The sequence below is a fragment of the Falco biarmicus genome, chromosome 13 (assembly GCF_023638135.1).
Source record: "Falco biarmicus isolate bFalBia1 chromosome 13, bFalBia1.pri, whole genome shotgun sequence".
Classification (NCBI taxonomy): domain Eukaryota; kingdom Metazoa; phylum Chordata; class Aves; order Falconiformes; family Falconidae; genus Falco; species Falco biarmicus.
The window spans coordinates 3238293-3262511 of NC_079300.1; the positions used below are offsets into that span (position 1 = coordinate 3238293).

The window sequence follows — 24219 nt, forward strand, 5'->3', positions numbered from 1 at the left end:
AGTGGCCACTTTAAGCTGCAGAATTTGCTCATGAAGGAACGTGAAGGCAGCACATTACCTCATAGGCAGTAGGTACTGGGTCTGTCTCATGGGTTTCATATATTAAACATGAAAAAAGAGTTTTCAACAAGAAAATATAATTTCCAGGAAGCTGCAATAAGACAGCTGTTGCTCTCTGTGTCTTGCAAATAGTGACAGTGGAGATCTTTTTGTGCTTCTTTTAGGACTGTGCAATATATGCAGTTTTTCTTCTTTATTTTTGGATCCAGTCCTCTGCATACAACAATCTCTGTACTTGTGGATGGGAAGGAAGCTTCTGCTTTGGTAGATATTCTTCAGGTGAGATACTTGCACTTGCATATTGCTTCTCTGCTTCTTGTAGAAGTTATCATTTTGCTGGGAAAGCGCTTGCTGGTGGTGCATTCAGCTGCTTCCCGTTGATACCAGGAACAGCAGGGGACAGGGACCAAGAACCAGGGACCTGCCATGGCCACCTGCTGTCCCCGCTGTCCCCGGCTGGGGACACATGCCACAGAAGTGGTCCCAGAGGGTGGCTTCTGGGGGGGCTCCTGGGCTGCTTTGGCATCCTCAGCTGCAGCATGCAGCTGGTGGAGGGGCTGAGAACCCTCACCCCAAAGGGACTAGCTGCTGTCACCAGCCAGCCTGGCATTTCAGACCCACCCCAGCAAATATCGTCTTCCATGAAAGACGGTACTGGAGACGAGGAGAGGAGGGAAACTATCCCACCACTTGCTATTAGCAAAGGCACCGCTATTGAGGACTATTGTGTTTCTTAAGCACACTGAAGGAAAACAACAGTACACCAGAAAAGCAGGGTTTCTGTGACATCCCCGAGCCCAGCACACAAAGGGAGACCAGGGTGAAAAAGGGGAGCCAGGTAATTTTATCACTTTTTACCTTTGGCCGTCTAGAGTTTCCAAGGAGCACAATGGATGTGTTTCTCAGTCAAGACCAGAGGCACCTGTAGATCCTGACAAAGGAGATCCGTGCCCCGGAGCAGGGCTTGGAGTGGTGCCGCACTCTGCTCCCGCTGCGGTGGGTGGTGCGGCACATGGGGCAGCGCATTTGTTTGCAGGGCCGTTTCACACTCCTAAAAGGGCTTCAAAAATCAGCACCAGTGTAGGTTTTCAGCCCGACAAGCTAGAACTTGTGTGCTGTAATTCTGGTCTCTCACATAAATAAGTACATGTTACTGGTGTTTTAAATATGCATTTAGGGACTCTTAGGGTGATTGACTCAATAGAATGTAATAGGTATCATGAAGTTCTTATAGTCCTTAAATAACTCCCCAAATGCTTATTTATGTGAAACGGTAGCTTTTGGATCCTTCTAGCCATTATACTTTAAAATGCAATAAATCTCTATTTAGGTGTAACTGCCCTGCCATCCTGCAGACCTAGGAAATTTAAAACAACATATGGCGTAGGGTTTGTGGGATATACTGGCATAGACTGCTGCAGTCTGATCTCATTTTCCCCTTGATATCTGAATCTTAATAACTCTAAATGCAATTATACTGATTTTACAGGGATATTATTTTATTCCTTTGCATCTAATGAAAATCCCTATGGCAGTATTTTTCTGAAGTCAATCATTTAGAAATCCTACATGAGCAGTAGCTCCATTTTCTACATCAATGACTTGTTTAATTTTTACATGACACAGTATTTAAAGTTTTTGTCATGAATGAAAGCCCCCCCCCCAAATTTTGAGCTGAAAACAGAACAACTGTAAAGGCAAAATCCAAAGAAAATTTGTTGTTATTAGTTTTATGTTTTATTTCTCTCAAGCATTTAGTTCATAATTCTTTTGCAGAAAAATGCAAACTACCATCCCAAGTGCTCTGCACATGGACAGACCACACATGACCTCCTGGTTTCCAGGACGGCTGCAGTGTCCCTGGAGCGGGAAGTTCTCCGTGGCATCTGAAGAGAAGTATCCCCAGATGGAAAAAGATTTTGATCTTGTAAGATATTCCTTGCTTTATTGTGGTGTTTTTACGCTTAGAGCTTAGTTCTCAGTAGTTGTATGTTGCATAGCAAAAAATTGACATTATTTGGGTGAAAATGTAATCTGATGACCAGTGAAGGCTTTCCTACAGAGCTGTATTCTGTCTATTCTGACAGGTTGCTCTCAGTAAAGGGAAGTTAACGATTTCTTCCCTTTTCTGGGTAAACCAGGATACATTGGGAAGAGAGGAATACAAGGACCCCCAGGAGGACCTGGACAGTGAGGACCAGGAGAAAAGAGGTATCAGGAGCTCAGTGGTGAAGTAGGACTTCCTTCCTGGAGGGGACAAACTGGTCCTGGAAGACCTCCAGGAACTGCAGGCTACAAAGGGCAACTGGGTCCCAGGATGACATGGAACTGGGAGGTAAGTGGGGAGAAAAGAGGTCCAAGGAGGACAAAGGACAAGGGGGTGGGAAGGGCTGGCAGAGACACATGGGGTCACCTGGTGTTCAAGGAGTGCTGGTGCCCAAAGGGCACCCTGATGTCCCTGGGGAAAGAGGTCAGCCTGGAAAACATGGGCTGGCTGGATTTCCAGCTTGAAAAGAAGAGAAGGGACAGAAGGAAAATGGGGGAGAAAATTAAACCATAGCTTTTCCAGCAGGTCTTAAAAAAAAAAATAATGCAGCCTTCCATTTTTCTTTCACCCAGCAAGGGTGAATTCCTGCTGACCATTTAGTGCTGCCTCTAAGCGACATTTAGGAGGGTACAGCATATTGAGTACATGAGAGAGGGGGAAAAAAGTTGTATCTTGACTTGATAAACTTATCTGTTTTACTGTCTGCTATGGAAATATTCCCTCCCCTAATTAACAACATTGCAGACAATTTTCATTTCAGTCTGTTTTCTGTTTAGCTCAGTTGCTTTGTGATAATGAATAAAGGAAACCAAAACACATTTCAGTGTTTCAGAAAATAAAATTACGGGGCGGGGGGAAGGGCCTTTTCTAGGAAGCCTGCTAAATTGTTGTGGGAAATCTTGTGAGAAGCGCTAACTATTTTTTTCACACAGAAATGTTAATTTCCTTTTAACACTTTTTATTCAGCTCAAATATAATTTAATTCCATTTTTACCCACTTCCTATTCTATGTGAATATTCTCTTTTCCAGTTTTCCTTCTTGATAGTTGAGCATTAAGATTTTAAATTACTTATTATCACAAACCTAGCCTATTTTCTCTGCTGCTTTGGTTTTCACTGTTTCCTCCTTTATTGTATTTCCAAACCAGATTTTTTTAATTTATCAGTCTACCTTGCACCTGCAGGTCTAAATTTTCTATTTTCATTTGCAAATAATTGGAAGTGGAACCCTTTGAGAAGTGCTTTTTGAATCTCTGTTGCTGATCTTGTTTAAGAAATACTCCATTAATTTAATAAAAAATACATTTACACAGTTTGCTGTGTCCCTCTGTGTTTCAGTGGCAGCCAAGGAGAAGATCCCATAAGGACAAGGTTTCTGCGGCATCCAGGTTCAGGACGCCATTGTGTCCCAGGAGCAACAGGCTGCAGAGGACAGGAAAGGTGAGGGTCTCTGGTGAGGTCCTTCTGTTCCCCCCCATCTCTGATCGTGATGGGGAGCTGACATTGGGGTTGCAAGGATGCTGCTTCCTGGGGGAATTGCTTTATGCTGGTTAAAGCTTCCTCCAGGATGCATTGGATTTCATGTTTGCTTTTGCCAAGCCCCAGGATGAGGTTTTAGTGACCCAGCAGTTAGCAGAAGATCACAGCCCTTCCTGCCCATGGCTGGTGGACGTGCTGGTAGAAATCAGTAGCATGGACACAGCTATTTTTAACTTAATGTCATGGTTTAACCCCAGCCAGCAGCTAAGTACTGCGTAGCTGCTCACTCACTCCCCACTCCCTGGAGGGATGAGGAGGAGAATTGGGAAAAAGGTAGAACTTGTGGGTTGAGATAAGAACAATTTAATAATTAAAATAAAGTTAAATATTGACAACAACAATTGTAATGAAAAGGGGGTTGAGAGAGAGGAATAAAACCCAAGACCGACCAGCGATGCACCACCAGCTGCTCCCCCCGCTGAGCGATGCCCAGCCAGCCCCCAGCAGCGATCGGCCCCTCCCGGCCACCTCCCCCCGCTTATATACCGAGCGTGACGCCCTATGGTATGGAACAGCCCCTGGGCTAGCTGGGGTCAGCTGTCCCGGCTGTGTCCCCTCCCAGCTCCTCGTGCTGGGGAAACTGGGAAGCCCTTGGCTTCGAGTGAGCCCGGCTCAGCCCCAGCTAACCCATCGGTGTGTCATCAACAGGATTCTCACCCTGCACCCAAACCACAGCCCGTACCGGCTGCTGGGCAGAAAATTAACGCTGTCCCAGCTAAAACCAGGACACTGAACTTTGCAAATCAAGACCAGTTATCTACAAATATGCAAGGCTAGGAGTGTGTTTCAAACATACTTTTAAGGAATTTTAACAGCCCACATGCATCATTTATATCAGTAAAATGGAGATCCAGATCCTCTGAATAAACAAAGTGATTAATCTAATCTAGTGCTAAATCTTAATTTATAATCTCAGCCCATGAGTTTTCCAGACTGCTTCAGTAACTCGGTAAGCACTGTATAATTTAAAAAGCTGCAATTGTCACATAATCTAATAATACTATCCTAGACTACTATTATTCATGCTATTCAGGAAAATAAACTAACCTAGGATTAAAGCGTGTTTCTTGCTTTAGCTTTAGTGTGCAGCAAATATAGCATTAAATTGAAATATATGGAGTAGCAGCTTCAGTGAGTGTGGAGGCAACACTGCAAAATGCAGTAATCTTTGTTAAAAATGCTTAATCTTCTGTTCAGTAACTTTTGTGGCTAATGAAAAGTCTTGATCAAAATAAGGTTTTAATTATAATTGGTTTGATTACCTTTTATCTGCAATTTATGCGTCCATGATCTTGTCAGAATTACAACTGCTGAAGACAAGTATTTTTAACTTCAGTTTAAAACAATGAGTCCAATTACAGTATTGAAAATGATTATTAGTGTTTTTATAAAAAACTGTTTGAATTCAGGACCCAGCTCTGTTTTCAGCTGTATGAATGAGCATCACTGAGTGCTGGTGCAGGTTCCATTGCAGGAGATGTGACAAGCCCATGTCCTACACTTAGAGTTAGGTTAGAGTATCTCACTGCAAAACTCCTAACTGATTTCTTTGGAATAGCCTGAGAAGCTGGTGAATCAATCTGGCCTCGTATTCTTAGTAATAGACTCTCCTTAATCAACTTTTTATTGCTGAAAGCTGTAGACTATTGTGCAGGAAAGGGTGGTCACACATAAATCACGGAGGATTATGATTCTCTCCACTTACATTAAAGGACAATTGATTGTTTTCTCAAGCCCACCTGAAACAAGCAGCCTTTATTGTCTGGCAGCTGAGCTTTGAGTGTACTGGTATGTAGTAAATTCAGACTGACTGAATGAGGTGGTTTCCTTGCTCATATTTCACCAAGACAAGGCGATGAAAGGGAACCTTTACGTTCCTGTGTTTTGCACTGCACTCTGAACTGGGTTGGGAAATCCAAGAATAAAAACTGGCCCATTTTAAGGCCACTGGGGAAGGAAATGAGTGCTATGATTGCTGGGAAAGAGTGAGGAAAATCAATTAGCCTGTGAAATCCAGAGGGGCTATCGGTTCCAATAAGAACAACGTTGTAGCAACCCTCCTCGGATGGATTTGTTCCTTTTCCCAGCAGGGCTGTGTTCTGCCACCGCACTGTGCAGCACAGCCGCCCGCAGGTACCATGATCTGCGCTGGAGATGGAGAGAGAAGAAAATGTTTGCTTGTTCCATCTCTGCATTTACCTGGGACAGCCCAGATTTGAGGCTGAATTCCTCTTTTTGGTGCATTTCCATGCAGGCACATGCACACGTGCACTCATGACGCCATACAGCTATTTCTGTCATTTCTCCTTCACTCTTTCTGAACTCCCACCACAAGGAGGGGACCACGATGCCATATTGCACTAAATACCGGGAGAGAAACCTGGACCCTGCTGACGCAAATGGGCAAATTCATGCTGAGTCTGATGGTACCAAAACCTGATGCTGTGTGTTGAAAGAGGAGTGTCCCTAAAGCCCTGAAAAATGGTGTTGGGGGAAGAGCCCAAAAAGTCCCATGTGAAGAGCAGCATCCCAGCCTGGGGAAAGTGTTTGAATTTCCTCGGATTTCAAGGTCACCTTGCTCCTTTCAGGGGACTTTGCCAATCCCCCCTTCTCCCTGCACCATGCAGGCTCTCATTGGCCATGGGAGCAGCTGTTACACAAATAAAACTGATTGTCCGAAAATAAGATTGCCTTTTTCAAAGTGCCATTGAGGGGTGATCGTCCTGGGAGCAGGACCGTTTATAAGGTAGGAGGTAGCATGCACTGGTTGTTTAGCCTTCAAGCAGGATATTTGCAATGAAGTCATAGAATTTAAGATGCAGTGGCAATATAATTTGTCTCAAGAAGTTTTACTGTCTGTAATGAATATATAGCTGCATGAGGACTACTGTTTTTCCTCTTGAAATAATTGAATAATAGAAAATACAATCATTTCCCTGATATTTAAATCTGGGAGACTGGGGTTAAATACATGTTGGGAACTGGAATATCTAAATACTATAATTTTAGGGACCAAACAAAAGTGCAAATATATTATCACAATGCAATTACGGGACACATGCTAACAATGAATAGATATTTGGATCCAATTAAATACAAGTGTATTGAACAAGATGTCACTGCAACGAAGTTTAATTCTTCATATTTTGTGTCCACTGCGAATCATAATTTTTCCTAGCAGGGAGATTCAAATGAATGATTTTAGAATCAGTGGTAGTAAGCTAATGTAAGGAAAAATCCCAAATTTCAGCTTTATTAAAAATCATTTATATATTTAGGAATAATTATTTTAGGAACAGTCCTGTCCATTATAATGATATTCTGTTTAAAGATTCCCTGCTCTGAGCAATTTATTTTCTAAACAGACGCATAAGGTGTAATTTTTTTATTAATTATGTTTTTCCAGTATTTGACAGCAATCCATCAATCTGGTTACGTGATTGGAGACTGTCTGGTTTTAGAGCTTGTTGCAGAAGTGGTTTGTGACGGTAAAACATAGAAAAGGTTTTGATTTGAAAACTGATTTACCATCGCCCCATAAAGTTACTGAGTCTCTAAAGTTGCAGCTTCTTTCTGCTGCCGGCTTTAGGTGTGTGGAAGTTAGGGGTTTATTTAGTTACCTCCAGCCGTGGCAAAACACTCCTGCATGAGTATATTCTTCAAAAGGAGAATTTGGTGCTTTTTTCTCTCTTCCTAGGTGGCAGATGACCCTCCTTCTCTGCGACTGCGGCTGCGTCCCTGCTGCCGGCTGTGAGGTCTGGCTGCTCTCTGCCTGCCTGTGCTGAGCCCTGCCCTCCCGCGCCAACCGCCCCGGAGTTACACGCTTCATGGTATGGTTGACCAAATGTGCGCCTATGACAAAAATCAGTGCCTGGCATCCTGTCCTGGCCTGACACATGCATGGAGAAGGGATAATTTATCCTTTACTGGAGCTGATGGGGTGAAGAAGGGGTTGAATGACAGCAATGGCAACAGTGATCCCTGAGGATTTTGTGTGGATAATCCATTTTCCATTAAATGATTGGGTTTTTTGTGAAAAAGGAAAAAATATTGACCCTTTCCTCTAAAACTGAATTCTTAAAGATAGAGATGTTATAAACTAGCTCCCAAATACCTGACTTTGAGTTGGATCTCCTTTTGCCCTCTGGGTGGCAAGGGTAGTCAGCATCTCTCCTGGTGACTTTTTTCCTGTAATGAAGGGCCTTAGCTGCTAAGGAAGGTTAGATTACAGGTTCAGCAAGAAAGGGAGTCTGTTCCGTTTGTGTTTACAGGTCAGTACACTGGTTTAAAAAAGAAACAAAGATGCTTTATATGACAAGTCATCTGAGAGGCATCATCTGTCCTATAGCAAAACATGTGTGCTTCTTGCCTTGTTCTTTCTTCCTGGTTCAGCTAAATCAACACTTTAAAAATAAAAAGAACAAATCTGAAAGTTTACACTAGAAGAATATGCAAGTCCAGAAAATCAGCCAGTAACAAGGAAAAAATTGACTTAAAAATTTTGGAATACTTGATATTTCATTTTGTTTCCATTTATTCTTTTAGAGCAATGCTTTTTGTGATGTGCAGTTGTGTTGGACTCTGAAATCATTATTGGATTAATCCTAATCATACACTCAGAAGAGAGGCATCATGTATCCCAGTGTAACTCGCAGTCAGTCCCTTGAACTGCTGTTGGTAGCTGTGGCAGCACTTCCAACCACAGCTAACAGGAGCAGCTGGACAGCAAGTGCTCTGTAGGGTGATGGTCAGCTGGGGTGAGCAGGCAGGAGGTTTTGCTAAGTTTGCTTTACTCTCCCCATAAAAAGTGAGGCTTTGTAATGTACTCCTCTAGGCAGATGCCCCCATGTGCCTGACACTACTCGTGCAGGTCTTCTGGCTTTGTGGGAACATGCAAATGGGAAGGGTGTTGTGCAGCAATTTGTTATTGTGTTCATCTCTTCCTACAGCTGCCAACATGAGGAGCTCACCGGGCTCCGTCTCGGCGTTTGTGATGCTGGTTGTTACTGCTGTGCACGCGGGAGTGAAGGTGACCCCAGCTGTGAAGTACACGAAGCCGAAGCCCTTACAGCTGGTGGGCAATGGTGCCTCCCACCCGCCCCTCACCCCTGTCGTGGGGAAAAGCTCATTCCCAGCAGCAGCGGGCAGAGCCGACTTACCCACCCTGAGCCCCATGGCCCGAGGGGCCACCACGCTCTTCCCCTTTGAGAACTACACACTCGATGCAGCCGATTTCTTCTTCAACTGCTGTGACTGCTGCCCACCTGTCGCGGGGCCCCGGGGGAAGCCAGGAGAGCAGGGACCCCCAGGTATGGTGGTACCTGCCTCCCCACTCTCAGCTAAAGCACATAAACCAAAGAATTTATCAAAGAATCTCCTGCTTTTCCTTCAAGAAATGAGTTGGCAAGACTTGTGCGGCAAACGCCAAATGTGACTATTCCTCACGTAAAGCCAGAGCAAAAAAAGTGCATGCTAACTACATCCCAGATGTTATACAATGCCAATATGAGTGGGAAAGCCCCCCAAAAGGGAGTTTGGGGACCGCACTGGTGTGGGAGCGCATGCAGAGCTGGCCCCATACCGCGTTGCTGCCGGCTGCACTCTTTGATTCTCTGTCCCTTGTGTCTGATCCCCTGGGAGTCACAGATTTAATTTCACATTCACTTCAACCATGGTTTTGTGGCCCTCAAAACTACCTGCAAACAGTTTTGTATCTTTGCTGAAGGTTTATGATAAACCCCTCTTTTTCTTGGATTTCCAAACCCCCCGGAGAAGAGAAAGCTAAATACAAAAAGAATTTTGGGTTCAAATTTTAAATTAAATACTTGCTCTCACAAGACACAGCTCTGTATAGAGCACCTAAATATTTTATAATATACTTTGTCTTTTTTTTTCTACTGCTAAAATACATCTCTATAGAGCAAGTAATTCTACTACTGCTATAACGAATAGTGCATTAGTCTGCAAATGTTCACTTCAATAGCACTAATACTGGAGACAGAAACTATTCATCTGAGGAAAGGTGGTAAAATCATGAAATAATTTTCTTTCAATACAATGTACTCGAGGGATTTTCACTTCCCATAGCTCGGGAGGGATTGGCTAATGGAAATTATAGTGGCTGCAGAGGGAGTTTGCATTCATACGTCTCCTGAGTGTTGATGGAAAAGCCCTTGTGTCAAATGGGTGTGTTGTGATGACTGAAGCTGCCACAGCCTGCTCCCAGACATGCACTTGGAGTCTTTAGATTCCCAAGTGGATGAAAAAGTATATAAAAAAAAGATTGAAGCCAGCTTGCTTGCCTTTCAACCTATCCTTTATGCAGCGTGGAGCTGTCTGCCAGGTTCCACTTTTATATTTGCAGACTTAATTCTTTTTAGGGAGAGGGGCAATTATGAAGCTATGGGAGCTCTTTAGATGCACTCAAATATTAAACACAGATTACTTCTGATGTTTTATGAATGTCTGAGCTCCTGTGACTCTGAGGCAGCTGAAAGTTGGTTTTAAAAAGTCTACCTACAGCCAAGAGTGAAATGCAAAACTGTAAGGTTTGGGGATTACAGTAGCTGAAAGGAAGAGGCTGGGGAGCTGCGTGCCTGACCAGGGGACCCGTGAGCATGCACCCCACTAATTTCAGCACGAGCAGGGCGGCATTGCCCGGGCCACCCCGCACCTTTCGCCCCGCTGTAAGGTCTCGGCTGCAGTGTTTGCAAGGTGTTGGGGAGCGGGGCTCGGGCCAAACCCGTCTGTCTCACGCTTTCTTTGCATTGGTTGTATAATGTCAAAGAAAATGGCCAGCTCTTGCCAGGGTGGTGGAAACGGAGTTTGCCTTACACGCACTCCTCAAGGCTGCTTAGGTGTTACTGCAATTTTTCTTTATAAAGGTAAACCTTTGAGTTACTAAGATAATACTGTTGATGTGATTATGTTACAGGTCCCAAGGGGGAAAAGGGAGATGCTGGTCTGCAAGGTCTGCAGGGAGCCCCAGGTCCTCAAGGTCCAAAAGGTTCTAAAGGAGAAAGAGGTAAAGCAGACTAAGCGCTCATTTCGAAAACAGATGTTGTTGTCCTCATCAAATATGACAAAATTATATGAAAACATATTTTTAAAAGGAAATGGAGTATACTGATACAGATTGACACCTCAGGAGTTTTAGCTGGCGTTAGTGCAGGGACAATAACTCAGTGGTAGCGTATGCGCAGGCAGTATAGGAATAGCTGCTCATAAAGATCTCACTCGAAACTCCTTGTTCTGCATGGGTGTTCAAAATGGGATTTTAATGGGAGTTTGAATTTGCTTTGGATAAGGGACACAAGTAGGAAAAAACCACTGTGGAAGCTACACGCAGGTATAGATACTGCATTTCAGTGTAGGTATCTCAGGCAGAATTATTTCAGCTAAGATGGAGAGCAATTACTATCCATCAGTAGTAACCAAAAGGAAACCCTGCCCTTCCTTTCAGGCTCGGAGCAGCTCTGTCCTGCTGCCACTCGCTGCTGGTAGGATCCTGCGGCTGCCTTTGGTTATGGAGAAACACACAGCAAAGCTGTTAATGGGGTTACCAGCAGCGCCGTGCTGCGCAGTTCAGCTAGCACAGTCTTTTAGGCTTTCTTGAACAAGGCTTTTGGCAACTGTGGAGTGCGAAAGGCAGAGCTGTCATCTTCTCCATCTCGCCATTAAACAGTAGCAACTGCCTCCCAGTGAGGCGCTGATTAAACATCTGAGTCGATGCGGTTGTCTGTGTGATGGTGCTTGGAGCTGTGAGATTCAGCCAAGGTTTCTGAAAGCATTTCTTGACAACACACATTGCTCATGTTTGGTTTATTTAATGAAGTGAGGGGGAGATGCAAAATGGTACCAGTCATCTTCTATGTAATGATTGCTGTGCTGCAGACACAACACACCAACAGTATATTAATGGTGAAATGTCCTAGGAGGCAAAGGGGAGCAAGGCGAGCGAGGAGTAAGTGGAAACCCCGGTTATCCAGGCAAACCTGGGCTGCAAGGTACGTAACACGGGCTGGGAGACCCAGGAATATAGCGTTGACCTTTGCCTTTGCTGTCGGTGATGCCCCTCTGTCTCCAAAGCAATCCAATACTAATGGATTTAATTATTTTTTTCCCCCCCTCTTTGCCCCCACTCTTTCTTAGGTGAAGCTGGAGTAAAAGGCAATAAGGGCAACTACGGCTTCCCTGGACTGAAGGGACAAAAGGGGTCCAAAGGGGACACTTGTGAGAATGGGACCAAAGGAGACAAGGGAGATAGGGGGGATGCTGGACACCCGGGAGTGGATGGAGAACAGGGGGACAAAGGGGAAAAGGGAGACACAGGGCAGAAGGGGTACTGTGGGGAGCCAGGGGGAAAAGGTGCGAAAGGAGAAAGAGGGGAAGGGGGGGCAAAGGGAGAAAAAGGGAGCAAGGGGGAGATGGGGGTTGAGGGTGTTCAGGGAGTGGATGGGAAACAGGGAGAAAAGGGCGAGCAAGGCACTAAGGGTGAAAAAGGGGACCTGGGACCCGCTGGTGTGATGGGACCTTCTGGGCCCAAGGGGATTGCCGGCAGCAAGGGGGGCCGAGGGGCCCCGGGAAAGAAAGGCTCCCGTGGGGCAAAGGGTGCCCGAGGGGACACTGCAAAGCTCCTGCGATCAGCATTCAGCGCTGGCCTGTCCAAGCCCTTCCCTCCACCCAACGTCCCCATTAGATTTGATAAGATCTTGTACAATGACCAGGAAGATTACAACCCTTCCACGGGGAAATTCAACTGCAGCGTGCCTGGGGCGTACGTCTTCGCCTACCACCTGACGGTGAGAGGGCGCCCAGCCCGCGTCAGCCTCGTCGCCCGCAGCAGGAAGGTGGCCAAAGCCCGTGAGACGCTCTATGGCCAGGAGATCGACCAGGCATCCTTTCTGACCGTCCTGAAGCTGAGTGCGGGCGACCAGGTGTGGCTGGAGGTGGCGCGGGACTGGAACGGGGTCTATGTCAGCGCTGAGGACGACAGTGTCTTTACAGGCTTTCTTCTGTATCCAGATGTTTTTGAGATCCTGCTATAGGTTTAAAGGGCAAAGATGGTACTGAGAAACATGCCTTTCCCTCTGCCTGAGGGAGCAGAAATGAGCATCAGTTTAGCATCGTTTGGTTAGTTGCTAGGTTTTGTGATCTTTTAACAAAAATATTTATATTTGCAGTATGTGGATTAGTTTTATCTAGCAGCCCCAAGATGCAGCATGTCCTTTGCACAGGTGGGTGATAGCTAAGAGAAACCATCGTCCAAATGCAGGACCAGCATGGGTAGGGGATTTCACATCACAGATGTCAGGTTTGTAATTAGCCTATTCAAATTATGTAATGAAACTCATTGTCCAACTGCAATTTTAACGCAACCAGTTCCTGCAATCCTTGCGTGGTCAAAACTCCTCTGGAAATCAGTACTGATAACCATTGGTTTTTGGGAGAGATCGCAGAGTTTGATTTATAGAGCTTAATCAGACAGGAACATGAACAGTAGGTTTCTTGAAATCACATGAAAAGATTTAAAGTTACTTTATCGTTGAATCAGTATTATGTAGTACTTTAGACTTGGTCATGAATTATATAAAGGTTTGTCTAAGAGTATTAGAGCTATTTGATAAGTGTAAAAAAAACCTTTATTGTCCTTAGGCAAAAATATATCTTGCAACTTTCTAAAGTAACTGTGAGATGCAAATCCACTTTATTAGTCTACTCAGACCCCCCGGTCTGAGCGGCTGAGGGTTCGGCTGATGCTGTGCGGTGACCCTCTGCTGCGCGGAGGAGGAGGAGGCGGTGGCAGCGGCCAGGAGCAGGCTTTGGCACTTATGTGAGTCCTCAGCCATGGCAGGGCCCAGTGGATGTCTGGGCATGGTTTTAAAAAGCTGGTTTACCACAATGGAACTGAATCTTGTGAAATAAAAGTATGGCATGAAATAATCTCTGGATGTCAGATTGGATATATTTCCTTATTAATGCACCTTCTCCCATCGTAGTTAACTTTACGCCACCTTTGTCATATTAACTAAGGCACACAGAATTGTTCCAATCACTCTTTCTTTTTTTGAACTAACACTCAAGTCTCATAGTTAGCCTTCAGTGGCACTGGGTTTAACTTGTCTTCTCGGGCAATGGCCAGCCTGGGACACTTTCCCGGTGAGCCAAGGAATGCTGGGTCTGACCCCAACACAGATGGGGTGAATTAGGCTGCTGTTCCCGTTGGTCCTGGTTTCCTTGCTTAAAATGCCATGGTGCTTTCCAGACCATATTTAAATACCATCATAAATCATGTCCCTGTCCCTAGTGTCTTCTTTTTACACAGCACCAAGATGAAGAGTTCCTGAGGGTTTTTTTTCAATCCAGTGAGAAAATTAACAGCAGAGAATTGCTGTTAAATTTTAAGATAAAAACAAGGCAGTTTTGAAAGGCTGATCCAGTGAAGGGTCCTTCAGCTCATCAGCTTTGCAACCCTCTTTTAATATCAACAATTCAAATGGGAGATGTACTGGCTTTGTCAAAAAGTTGGTACTTCATTTGGTGCTTAATCTGAGTTCCTATGTGGTTCAAATCCAGAGCACTAAGTATATAAAAGATGCAGATTTCAGTTTATGAATTCTCTGGCAGCTGTTAAATATTGAACAAAACCAAGAAGCTGTAATAATAATTTTGGATTCCTGCTGTCACAATACCTTCCATTCTTTTGTTGTGCCTTCATGCTGCTTCCCATATAGCCCCTGTAACAGATGGTGGTATATGGACACCCGACTAGAAATTTCCTCTTCTTCTGCTTAAGTTTCTTGTGCTTTTTATCTAAATAACCTCTACAAATGCCTTTAAGAATGCAATGCAAAAATTTAGGGTCTCTCAAGAATCTGCTTAGGTCTCATCCTCTTCATAAATTAATTACCTGGTCCTCTAGAGAAAAAAGGAGCTAGCAACACCATACAGGCTAGAAGAGTAGCTGCTTGCTTCTAAATCTTTCTGCCTAAAATATACCCATGGGGGAGGCAGCTAGATTAGGAGATTTTGAGCTGCTTAAATCCTGCAAAGGTGCTCTGAGAGCAGGTTAATAGGAGCAGCTGGAGACCATTCAGGCTGTGCAAATGTCCAGACTTGCAGATCCTGGGGAAAGAGATGGGATGTGCTTAACACAGTCTCTCTGATTTTCTAAACCTCCGTAATGGATGTGCGAAGGCTGTGATAGCGGTTTGTGCTGGTTTCTGTGCTAAGAATGTATTTTGTCATTAACCAAATACCAGTAGAAGGGATTTCTGCCTGAAACCCTGACTGAGAAGGCAAGGAACATGCATACAAATCACTGAGAAAACACACAGCTCCTTCATATTCATAAATTTCTTAGGGTTGCTAGCTGTGCCAGTGGTACTTCTAGTTTAATTTAAAGTGTTGATGTTTGTTTTGAAAACAGTGGGTTTTTTTTAAATTAAAATACACTAAACAAGTATCTTGGAAAGTTAAGCACAGTGAGGGGTGGTTTGGATAAATCTGGATCTTTGTAGAGAGGGAGCTATTGTTATCTAGTATCAAATTGAATTAACAATAATACCTAGAAAATGTTGTTTCCCTACATTACTAATTTTTTCTACTTTGGTATCTTGGCCAAAGCATGTGTTGTTTGTTAACCAGGCACCTTTAATCAGATCAGTCCGCAGCTGGGCTCAAAAATTGCCCCAAATGAGTTGAAATTTTCAACACAAGTGAACGTACACGCCTCCTCCTTTTACAAGTAGACCCTTACAGAGCTGGTGCCTTTGTAGGCTTTTTCTGTCTTTTAAAGGTTATTTGAAACCTCCCTGCTCAAAGGGTTTCAGAGCTTTAAACACAGCAGATCTACAGGAGGGCTGAAATGAAGGAGAAGGGCAGAGCTGCTGCCCAGCTGGGTGTGATGCTGCTGTGGAGGGTCTTGCCAGCTCTGCCTGCATGGCACAGCCCCGGCTTTACCCTTTCCTGCCTGCTCCCAGGTTGCCTGCCCGAGACCACTCAGCTAGAAAACTTGAATCCAAGCCATTTTCCATTTTAAAAGGTCATTAAATATTTTTTTTTTTTTGTGATGCTATTTGGAGTCTCGCTGCTGTGGGGCACTTTGGTGAAGTGTTCTGCTGCAACAGCTTTTAACTGAAGCAAACTGTTCTGTGGAAAGTTTCAAAGTATTAAAAAAAGCCCTCATTTTTGTATGGCTTTCCCCATTTTGCATGCTGTGTCAGAAAAACAGTGAATGAATTGATTGAGGATGTGCTTTTTCTCATTATGTAGCATTATTTATGCTAAAAAATGCCAAAATATTTGTTCCATTTTGCTTCTGCTTCTACTTAGCACAGATTTATTTTGTGAAACTAAGTGTCTTCTTTCTGTGCTGCAATGAAGCAGTTTGACACTGGTATAAGAGAAAATAAATGCTCAGTGTACTAATCAGAAGAGCAGCTGTTTTCAATAACTAAGAAAAATTATTCCAAGCTGACATAAGGCTATAAAAAGCAGCTGCTTCTTTAATTAGGATGTTGAGGGCTAAATCTACAGAAGGATTTGGGTGCCTTGCTAGCACAAACATACTGGAGCCCTGAGTTAGGCAACTAAGTTCTCTGTATAAAACCAGGGGAGAGTGAGGGGTATCGGATGGATGGATCCTGAGCAGTCACGACTCCTTGCTGCAAACGCTCTTCCTGACCTCAGAAAACAGAGCGTGCTTGTAGGAAGGAAAATAATTCTTCGTACTTTGATAAAGCCCCTATCTGATACAGCTTTGCTTTGTGCCACCACTTTCATCTCAAAGTAAATAAAGCACCTGGAGTGGTGTCAGGGCAGTGCTGAACTCGTGCTTGCCTGGCACAAATCATGTTGCAATCAGCTCTAATGAGATTACAAATCTGTTCTGATTTCCACAGAAAAACACCTGTCTTCTGGTATTTTTCATGCCTTTTCATCCCTGTCTCAGACGTTACCCAGGTGCCATGGTATTATCACTTATTTTCATAATTTTTTGGTAGGGCTGTGGGTTTTGCCCAGAGGGGTATCAGAGGCACTCTCCTACACCAAGTACCTTGGATCTCCCATGCTTCTTGCTCTTGTGTTGTGGCTTTCCAGATGCCCTGTGCTCCTGAGAGCCACCACTTGCTTTCAGACATCTCATCTTGCTCACCAGCCTGGCTGAGCTTGCCCCAGAACGAAGCCCACCTGCAAAGCTTGAGGGCTACAGGTTGGCTAGTAAAAGGGGATAATATCACCCTAGCTGGGAGTGCTTTGGTTTTTTAGGAGCAGAAACCATGCCTTGGTGGTCTTGGCTGGTGGAAGGTAGCCAGCCGTGGTGAGATCTTCCTCCTTCCCTCCTGGATCAATATGCTGTGTCTCAGGCAGTGGCCAGGTAAGCAAGCATGTGCTGTTATAGACTGGTTTGGATGAAAATGGATGTGTTTTGGTGAAGGCACACTGACTTTGAGAGAGGAATGTGTAACAGGTTTGAAAACACAGTATAATAGCCCAAATTCAGGTATTTCAGCTGAAATATGTCTTGCTTTTTCAGAGATCCATAAGTTTGCTTGCAACCACTTGGCTGCAGAAAGACTTTCTCTGTTGAAAGGAGAAACCCCACCTTTCAACGTGAATTAAAATGGATTATAGTGTGATCACTGCCGGTTATCCAGTACGCTTGTAAAATGCTGGAGCTGCTTAATAGGGGATATTTATCAAGTGGTGTGTGGGCTGGCGTTGTTTTCTAGATATAGCCACCATTATTTATTCACAGTAAGAGCTCTGTCACAGTTTTATGTGCCTTGTCTGCAAAGCTGTACCTCTGAGGCTGGAGTTTCAGAAATATTACTTGAAATTGTTTCAGAATGGCAGAGCACTGCACCGTGCAATGATTTAATTTCAAAATGAAAAGGGTTTGCTCTTGCATGGTGTTACAAGGTCTGGTTTAACAACATCTATAGTCTTCTGTAGAGGTGCCTAAATGGAGATGCACATATTAAAAGTTGCGAAGTCAATTTTTGGGTAGATTTGAATCACTTTGTGTGTGTTAATGACTTCTTTGAATTGCTTTAGCTTTTTGTAGATGAATCCTGTTTTTCAAGCAGGGATTTTCCATTTTGATGAAAAGACTTTCTGGGTGAAATTCTCCTCACTGTAGCCCAAACTTTCATACTTTTTTCCTTTTATAGGCAATCTCTGACTTCAGTGAGATAAAATTGAGAGTGGATAGAAAATGCCCTGGCTCTGTTTTAGCTAATCTTTCTCATTTTAAGCTTGGTTTTGCAACCTTCAAGCCTATCTTTTAAGTTTGAGATGCTCCAGACTTTGACTCAAATTAAAAAAAAAAAGGAGTAAGTCATGTTAGAACTGAGATGTCTCTGAATTTTTTTCATGAAACGGGTATTTGTTCATGGGACACTGGGGGGTGAGTGAGTGACGCACCAAGCTGAAGGGCTGGTATCAGATTGTGACATTAGGGCCATGAAATCAAGCAAAAAACCATGCACACTGAGTGATTAAACTAATAAATTATGGTGATTGAGTTTTCTGGTATTCAGTCAAAAAGCCCCACACAGCTGGTTCCACAGCATTTAAATCTTGTTTTGCTATAAATCCTTTTTATGGTCAAGGGATTTGAAATTACTTATGGGACTATGTCTATGAGTATTTAAATTTAAAAAAAAATAAATAAATGGTTCACTTTGGCCTTAAAGGCTTGTGCCTGTGTGTGCAGCTTTATGCTTGCACATGCCAATGCGGATGGATGTTGTGATGTGTCTGCGTATTTGCTGTGGGGTCATGCATGGGAGGAAGGCATTGCTTTGCTTATTTTCAGGGTATCTAAATGGGGACTGACATGCTGGTGGGTGTCTCTGGGTGCTGGGGCTGTTCTGTGCACTGAGTCACACGTACTGGCTATCAGCAATGCCTGTTCCGTTCCTTGGTGTGGCCAATGCAGTTATTAATACTAAAGAAATAAATGTAAACAGGGGAGAAAATAGAACGTTTGATCTAAAGGTGCAAAGGTAGTGGGAGACGAAGGGAATACAAAAAGAGGTTGGAATGTCTTATTTTGAAAATGTAACATTTTTTTTTAAAATATGACAGCTCTGTCCTAATGGCTTTGTATTTTCTGGATGTAAACAAGGTGGTCTGGGCTCCCCCCCAGGTGTTTGATTGGATTCCGTGGGGTTGCTGTGGTTCATACTCCTGTGGAGTCTGGCCCTGTGTGTGTTGGAAAGAGCAGATGACGGGAGCGGGGAGCTTTTGGGGAGCCTGCGGTTTGTTCTGCTTGAAGTCAATGGGCCGATGCTAATGAATTCGGTTACAAGCCACAGCGTGTCCTGCTTAAGGGAGCATGGCTAACTGAGCTGGGTGGGGGGTTTGTGTCCTAGTAAAACAATACAGGGAAAATGTTAGGAAAAGAAAGGTGGAGGGGTGAGTGGCATTAAGGAGTGCTCTGGTGAGCTCCGCTCGGCAATGGAAATTCAGAGCTGAGCACCAAATCCCCATTGCATCTCCAGGGCGGTCATGGCAAGGGAGAACTTAGTTGTTGCAAAGCCTTTGCTGTTGCTGGAAATAATCATCAGGAACGAAGCTGACCTAGGAGTGTTTACAGGGAAGAGTGTAGTACCATCTGAGAAGGCTACGGATCTTGTTTTGGGTGATAGTGGTGGACACGAGTTCATTTATAGTAGGGACTAGAAAACGTATTTACTCTTGGCCCCTTGCTGGTCCTTGGCTGTTTCATATGTCCTCCCCAGCTGGAGTTGGGTATGTAACAGCTGAGTACATCTAACTCGGAGTCACAGTGTGACCAAAATACTTAGGGAGTCTGTTTTAATTCTGTTTCCCTACCTGTGCCTCTGCATCTTTTTTTTCCAGGGATGATTTTTGGAGAAGGTTTTTGTCCAAGAGTGCTACGTTCTGATAACAGAGCAGCTTCCAGAGTTGTGTTTCTTGGTGAAATTGTACTTGTTTAGGCACAGCTTTAGAGAAGAGCTCCAACTCTTGCCCTGCATAATTTAGTGCAGGGTTTGGGACCCGTCTCCTCTCGCTGTGTGTTGTTGCAGCCAGCAAACCTCTGCTGCTGCTTCTGGGGGAACCGGCTTTTGCTTCTCCCACCAGTGCTGAAAAGCCTGCGTCCATTTGGATGAAAACTGGAGTTTTAGTCCCTAAAGGTGACTGCTCCTTACTCAAGACTGCAGTAGAGCAGCCGGGTACAGCTTGAAAACTTATTTTCAGTTTCCCTTCATGTGTTTCTGGTGGATGATGTGTGAAACAGATGATTAATTGTTTTGGCAAGATAATATAAATGTTTAAGACTCCCATTCATGCTCCAAGGAGCTTTCAGTTTGTTTGATGGGAGATGGATCATCTGAAATGAGATTTTTTTATTTTTTTTTTTTTTGCAAAGGGGCTGGTGCGTGTGGTCTGTTTTGGCCCAGCTCTGCCTCTCTTAGGAAGCCAGGTAGATGCCTGGGAGAGGAGATAACCAGGCAGAGCTGCTTTTCCTTTCTCTTACGCTCTTCTGGTAAGAGATCAATGTAAATATGTCTCTTCTAGACAGCGTAACACTTCATGGCTCCTCTCTTCGAAGGAGCCACGAGGCAGTGGGGAAATTGCTGGCGCACCCTCTCTCCTGGCAGAGGAAGCATCTGTTATTGCTTTATTGTTAAACTCTCTCTGTGGTTGCTTCTTGCCCAGCTTTCTCTATGCACTTTTTCTTTCTATACCTTAAAATTAAACCTACTGCTCTCCAATGAAAATCAATTATCAGTAAGTAAAAATTATGTCTGTGGCATGTCTTGCTGTGCTGAGTCACCAAGCAGTGAGAAAGGGCTGGAAAACTGGTTTGCTATGAGGGTAAAGTCATAAAACAAGCGCTGGGTTTTCTTTTAGTTGGATTGTGATTCAAATGAGTACTACTGTATTTTATGGTGCCTGTGTAATATTATTCTGACATTTCTAGTTATCTATGTAAACTTTCATTGCTCCATAGCAATTTATTAAGCCATATGGTATTCATAAATATGTGGCTAGCTTAATATGATTGTTCATCAGTTTGGTATTGAAAGGGCACCAACCTAGTCAATAAAGATATCTGTCTCGGTGTTTCTTTCATTTTAAAGAGTCGATAAAATGTCAGTATAATACAATCGCTGTGTGAGCTAAATTGTTATTTTTTCACTTTGACTCTTGCCCTTTTCCTTTTGGTATTCAGCGCGTAACACAGGCCAGTAAATTGGCTTTAAGGGTGTACGATTGGGGTTATGGAGGATAGCTTTATAAACACAAACTGTAATAATTTAGATTCAAAGCAGTTATGACCCTAGAGAACATCTTCTGCTGGATAAAACTGTTATCAGCCTGTTCAGAATATTTTTCTCTTTAGTGAGTGGAGCAGCTCAGAGCTGCGGAAAGTACAGCTGAAACTGCAGGGGATCTTGAGAATGTGAAGAAACAAACCCAAAAATTTACAAGTTTTCAAGTCCTCAGTAAGCTTCTTGGTATCAAAACCAGATAAAAATTCTTGTTAAACCTGACAAGTCATCTTGAAGCTTTCAGTAGCTCTATGGCAGGTAAATCCCAGGTTTTGAAAATGGGTATTACTAAAATGTAGTTAATGGTGACCGCCCCAAGTGTTTTTCTGGGATCAGTTACAACAGCCCGGGTGGTGGTTGTTTCCCCCTCAAGATCCCCAAAATTAAATAATGAAATAATTTGGGGATTCACCTGCTTCCAGTGCAACAGTGTGGGGTGTTTAGGGTGCCGGGTGTTAGGGTGGGGACACGGAGGGGACCTGAGCCGTGTAAGGGAGCTGCTGAGAAACCCCATGTCCCAGTTACCACCTCGCTCAGCAGGTACCTTGAATCCGTCACCACGGACATGCAGGGTTGCACAGAGCGTCTTGTAGGGGTTTGTTCCTTGTTCCTAGATTTTGGAAGGTCTCTGCAGGGCTGGGTTAGCTGGTGAGCTCTGGTAGAGCCACACATGCTGCGTGGAAGACAGGGCAAACCTGACTCTCCTGTGACCAACCCTTTTCCTCTCTGCTGAAGCGTTATCTTTAAGCAATTCTGTTGTCTGCTCCATAGCTGGTTTTCCTACCTATGTTACATGTACCGATGTCATCTTAGCCTCTCTGCTCTGCCACGGGACACAGACTGAGGGGCTCTGTATGTGATGAAAGGTGATGTTTCTTAGCTTGCACGGCCGCCCTGCTTGCGGCGGTGATGCGCAGGAGGGCAGTGTGGGGGTCTTGCTGGCGCTGCCGCAAGAGGAGGAGAAACCCTGATCCCAGAGCCACAGTGGGTGCTGGGGCTCCGTCAGGGCAAGCGAGTGCCACAGGTGAGAACTCTGTATGAACTCCTCCGTAGTTTGTTACGGTTACTTGGGAGGACCTAATTACACCAGAAAGCTCAATTCAAATGCATTTTTTCACCTAGTAAAGCTCTACTGCCTTTATAGCTTCTGTAAGTGGTCTGAATGGCCCAGAAAGGTCAAGGTCTGACCGTGGCCACCACAGAGCCCGGTGGCCCAGCTGTCACAAGACCTTGGGATCCTTCCAGTGTGCAATTACCTGCTCTAAACAGTAGATTAAACTGTCCCACAAATGCAGCTGCAAGTAGCTCTTTGTGGCATGTTCCTCGAATTTCCCATAGAAAGTGTAATTAACATAGCTGCAAACGAGCTCTTTCAGCAGTTTTCCCCACTGTCCCATAAAATGTGAAAAATATGGGTCAGTGCATTTATTAGACCCTCAGAATGTGCACAGCTCTATCAGCTCCTGGCACTTAGCAATAAGTCCTCTGCTCTCCCATTAAAATGTAAATTGGAGGAGAAAATGTCTTCAGGCTGGTGGGTTTCTAACTTAGCTCTTCTGGTACTGCATGGGAAGTTAATGGGAGAATGTGATTTTTCACAATCTCCCTCGTGCTGAAAGAATTAGCTGTTTTGAGGCTGATATTTAATTAGTTCTGCTTCTCCTGGATAATAAATGGGGAGAAGGGAGTCGTTGCATATGTTACTTAACTTCTGCCTGTAACAATGACTAGAGAGAAAGAGTCAGCAGCTATTAATTCCCCAACAGTTTTGCTACGACTGACACAGCTGTAACTGGGGGTTCCCACCTCTCTGCAGTGCTAAATATACCTGAGAGGTGGGCAGGTGTGTCTCGCATCTCTGATAAGCAAACTGCATCTTTAGATTGCTCTGTTCTTTAACAGCTTTCGGTGAGTTAAGGGTTGTCACTGAGTGCTGGGGGCTTTCACTAACTGTATGAAATAGGTGGGGGTTTTGTAGACTCTTGGTGATGAGAAGATTTCAAATGTTTCTGCTCAAACTATTCACGTATTGAAAATCAATTTCTTTGAGGTAAATTTAATGGCTGTAATGTTACGTGTTCTTGAATACAAAAATGTTTGGCACCAAGTAGTGGTGCTTGGGCTGGAAGCTATTTCAAACCTGAAATATTTTTCATGTTTCGGTGCTCTTATTCTTTGGCTGTTCTGTGATGCCTCTGCTCCTGCACAGCTCCTGGCATCAAGAGGAGACAGTGCTGGTGGAGGCAGGCTGGAATGTGGGGGTCTTTCTGCCCGTGTTCAGGACAGAAGTGTGGGGTTCCCTTGCCTGTGCAACCTGCCTCGCTTCTCGTTTCTGTTGTTTGAGCGCCTGAAACCCTTAGGTAGCCAACTCTATGTGAGTTGAAAGAAAAACACAAGGTTTCTTATGGATGGAGGAAGGCTGAAGTCCAGCCTGGTCAAAACAGGCTGTGGGTTGTATTTTTATTTTTATTTTAAATATGCTTTTTTGACTAATTTTCTTTGAGGCACTGAACATCAATGACATGTTTACCAAAACAATAAATTTACTTTAATAATAATTTCCCCTTCCATCTGGAAATGTTTGAAGACAAAGCCTTTAGACTTCTGCTCTAAGTGAATGACACTAATGTGGGTTTTGGTTTGGGCCTCTCCTTGGGTTTGGTTCCAGGGAAAGCCTGCCCGCTGTTCCCATGCGATCGCTCCGCAGAGAAGTGGGAAATAGCAGCCAGAGTAATAAGTAGCTCATCCTTGTTAATTTACCAAGGAGATGGAAACAGGGCAGGGACTAGTGTAACTGTCTTTCACTGCCAAGTGCAATCCAGATGTCTGACATGCTCCTCAAGAGAATACTTAATACCCCTGTTGCTCTGTTGGGTTTTTTTTCTTTCTCTTTTTTTTTTTTCTTTTTTGTTCTTTTACCCTGCCTTCTGCAAAGGGTAAATACAAACAGTATCTCAGCTCTTTATCCCTGTGTCCTCTTGCTGAACAAGAGATAGCCTCTGACTTACCAGAATTTGCATCTGTGGATCTGGCAAACAATTTCTGGACAGGTGGAAAGCAATAGGGTCCAGGAGAATAACCTGCTGTGCATATGCTATTTCTAGATGCTGTGTATTACACGTAATCTGTAATGCAAACTGAAGGTAACAACACAGCCCTGACATGAGAGATGATTAGATCATCCAGACCATCTTCTGTCTTGGCAAGGTTGCTTGCTTTAGAATATTTCTAAGAGAAATTACTTCAGAAAAGCTATTTATTGCT

The 24219-nt window shown here is 44.0% G+C and overlaps 1 protein-coding gene across 2 annotated transcripts; it reads left to right on the forward strand.

Moving 5' to 3' along the window:
- Positions 1-258: 258 nt before the first annotated feature.
- On the forward strand, positions 259-13576 carry OTOL1 (otolin 1). Of its 2 annotated transcripts, XM_056359202.1 has the most exons (9): positions 259-339; positions 1837-1987; positions 2202-2395; positions 3446-3547; positions 7344-7476; positions 8596-8955; positions 10581-10670; positions 11581-11652; positions 11798-13576. In XM_056359202.1, exons 6-9 carry the CDS (start codon positions 8604-8606, stop codon positions 12691-12693), a joined length of 1410 nt encoding a protein of 469 aa, XP_056215177.1. In that variant the 5' UTR covers positions 259-339; positions 1837-1987; positions 2202-2395; positions 3446-3547; positions 7344-7476; positions 8596-8603; the 3' UTR covers positions 12694-13576. The 2 variants fall into 2 exon arrangements, with proteins under 2 accessions (XP_056215177.1, XP_056215178.1); XM_056359203.1 differs by lacking the exons at positions 259-339; positions 1837-1987; positions 2202-2395; positions 3446-3547 and adding an exon at positions 6289-6392.
- Positions 13577-24219: the final 10643 nt, after the last annotated feature.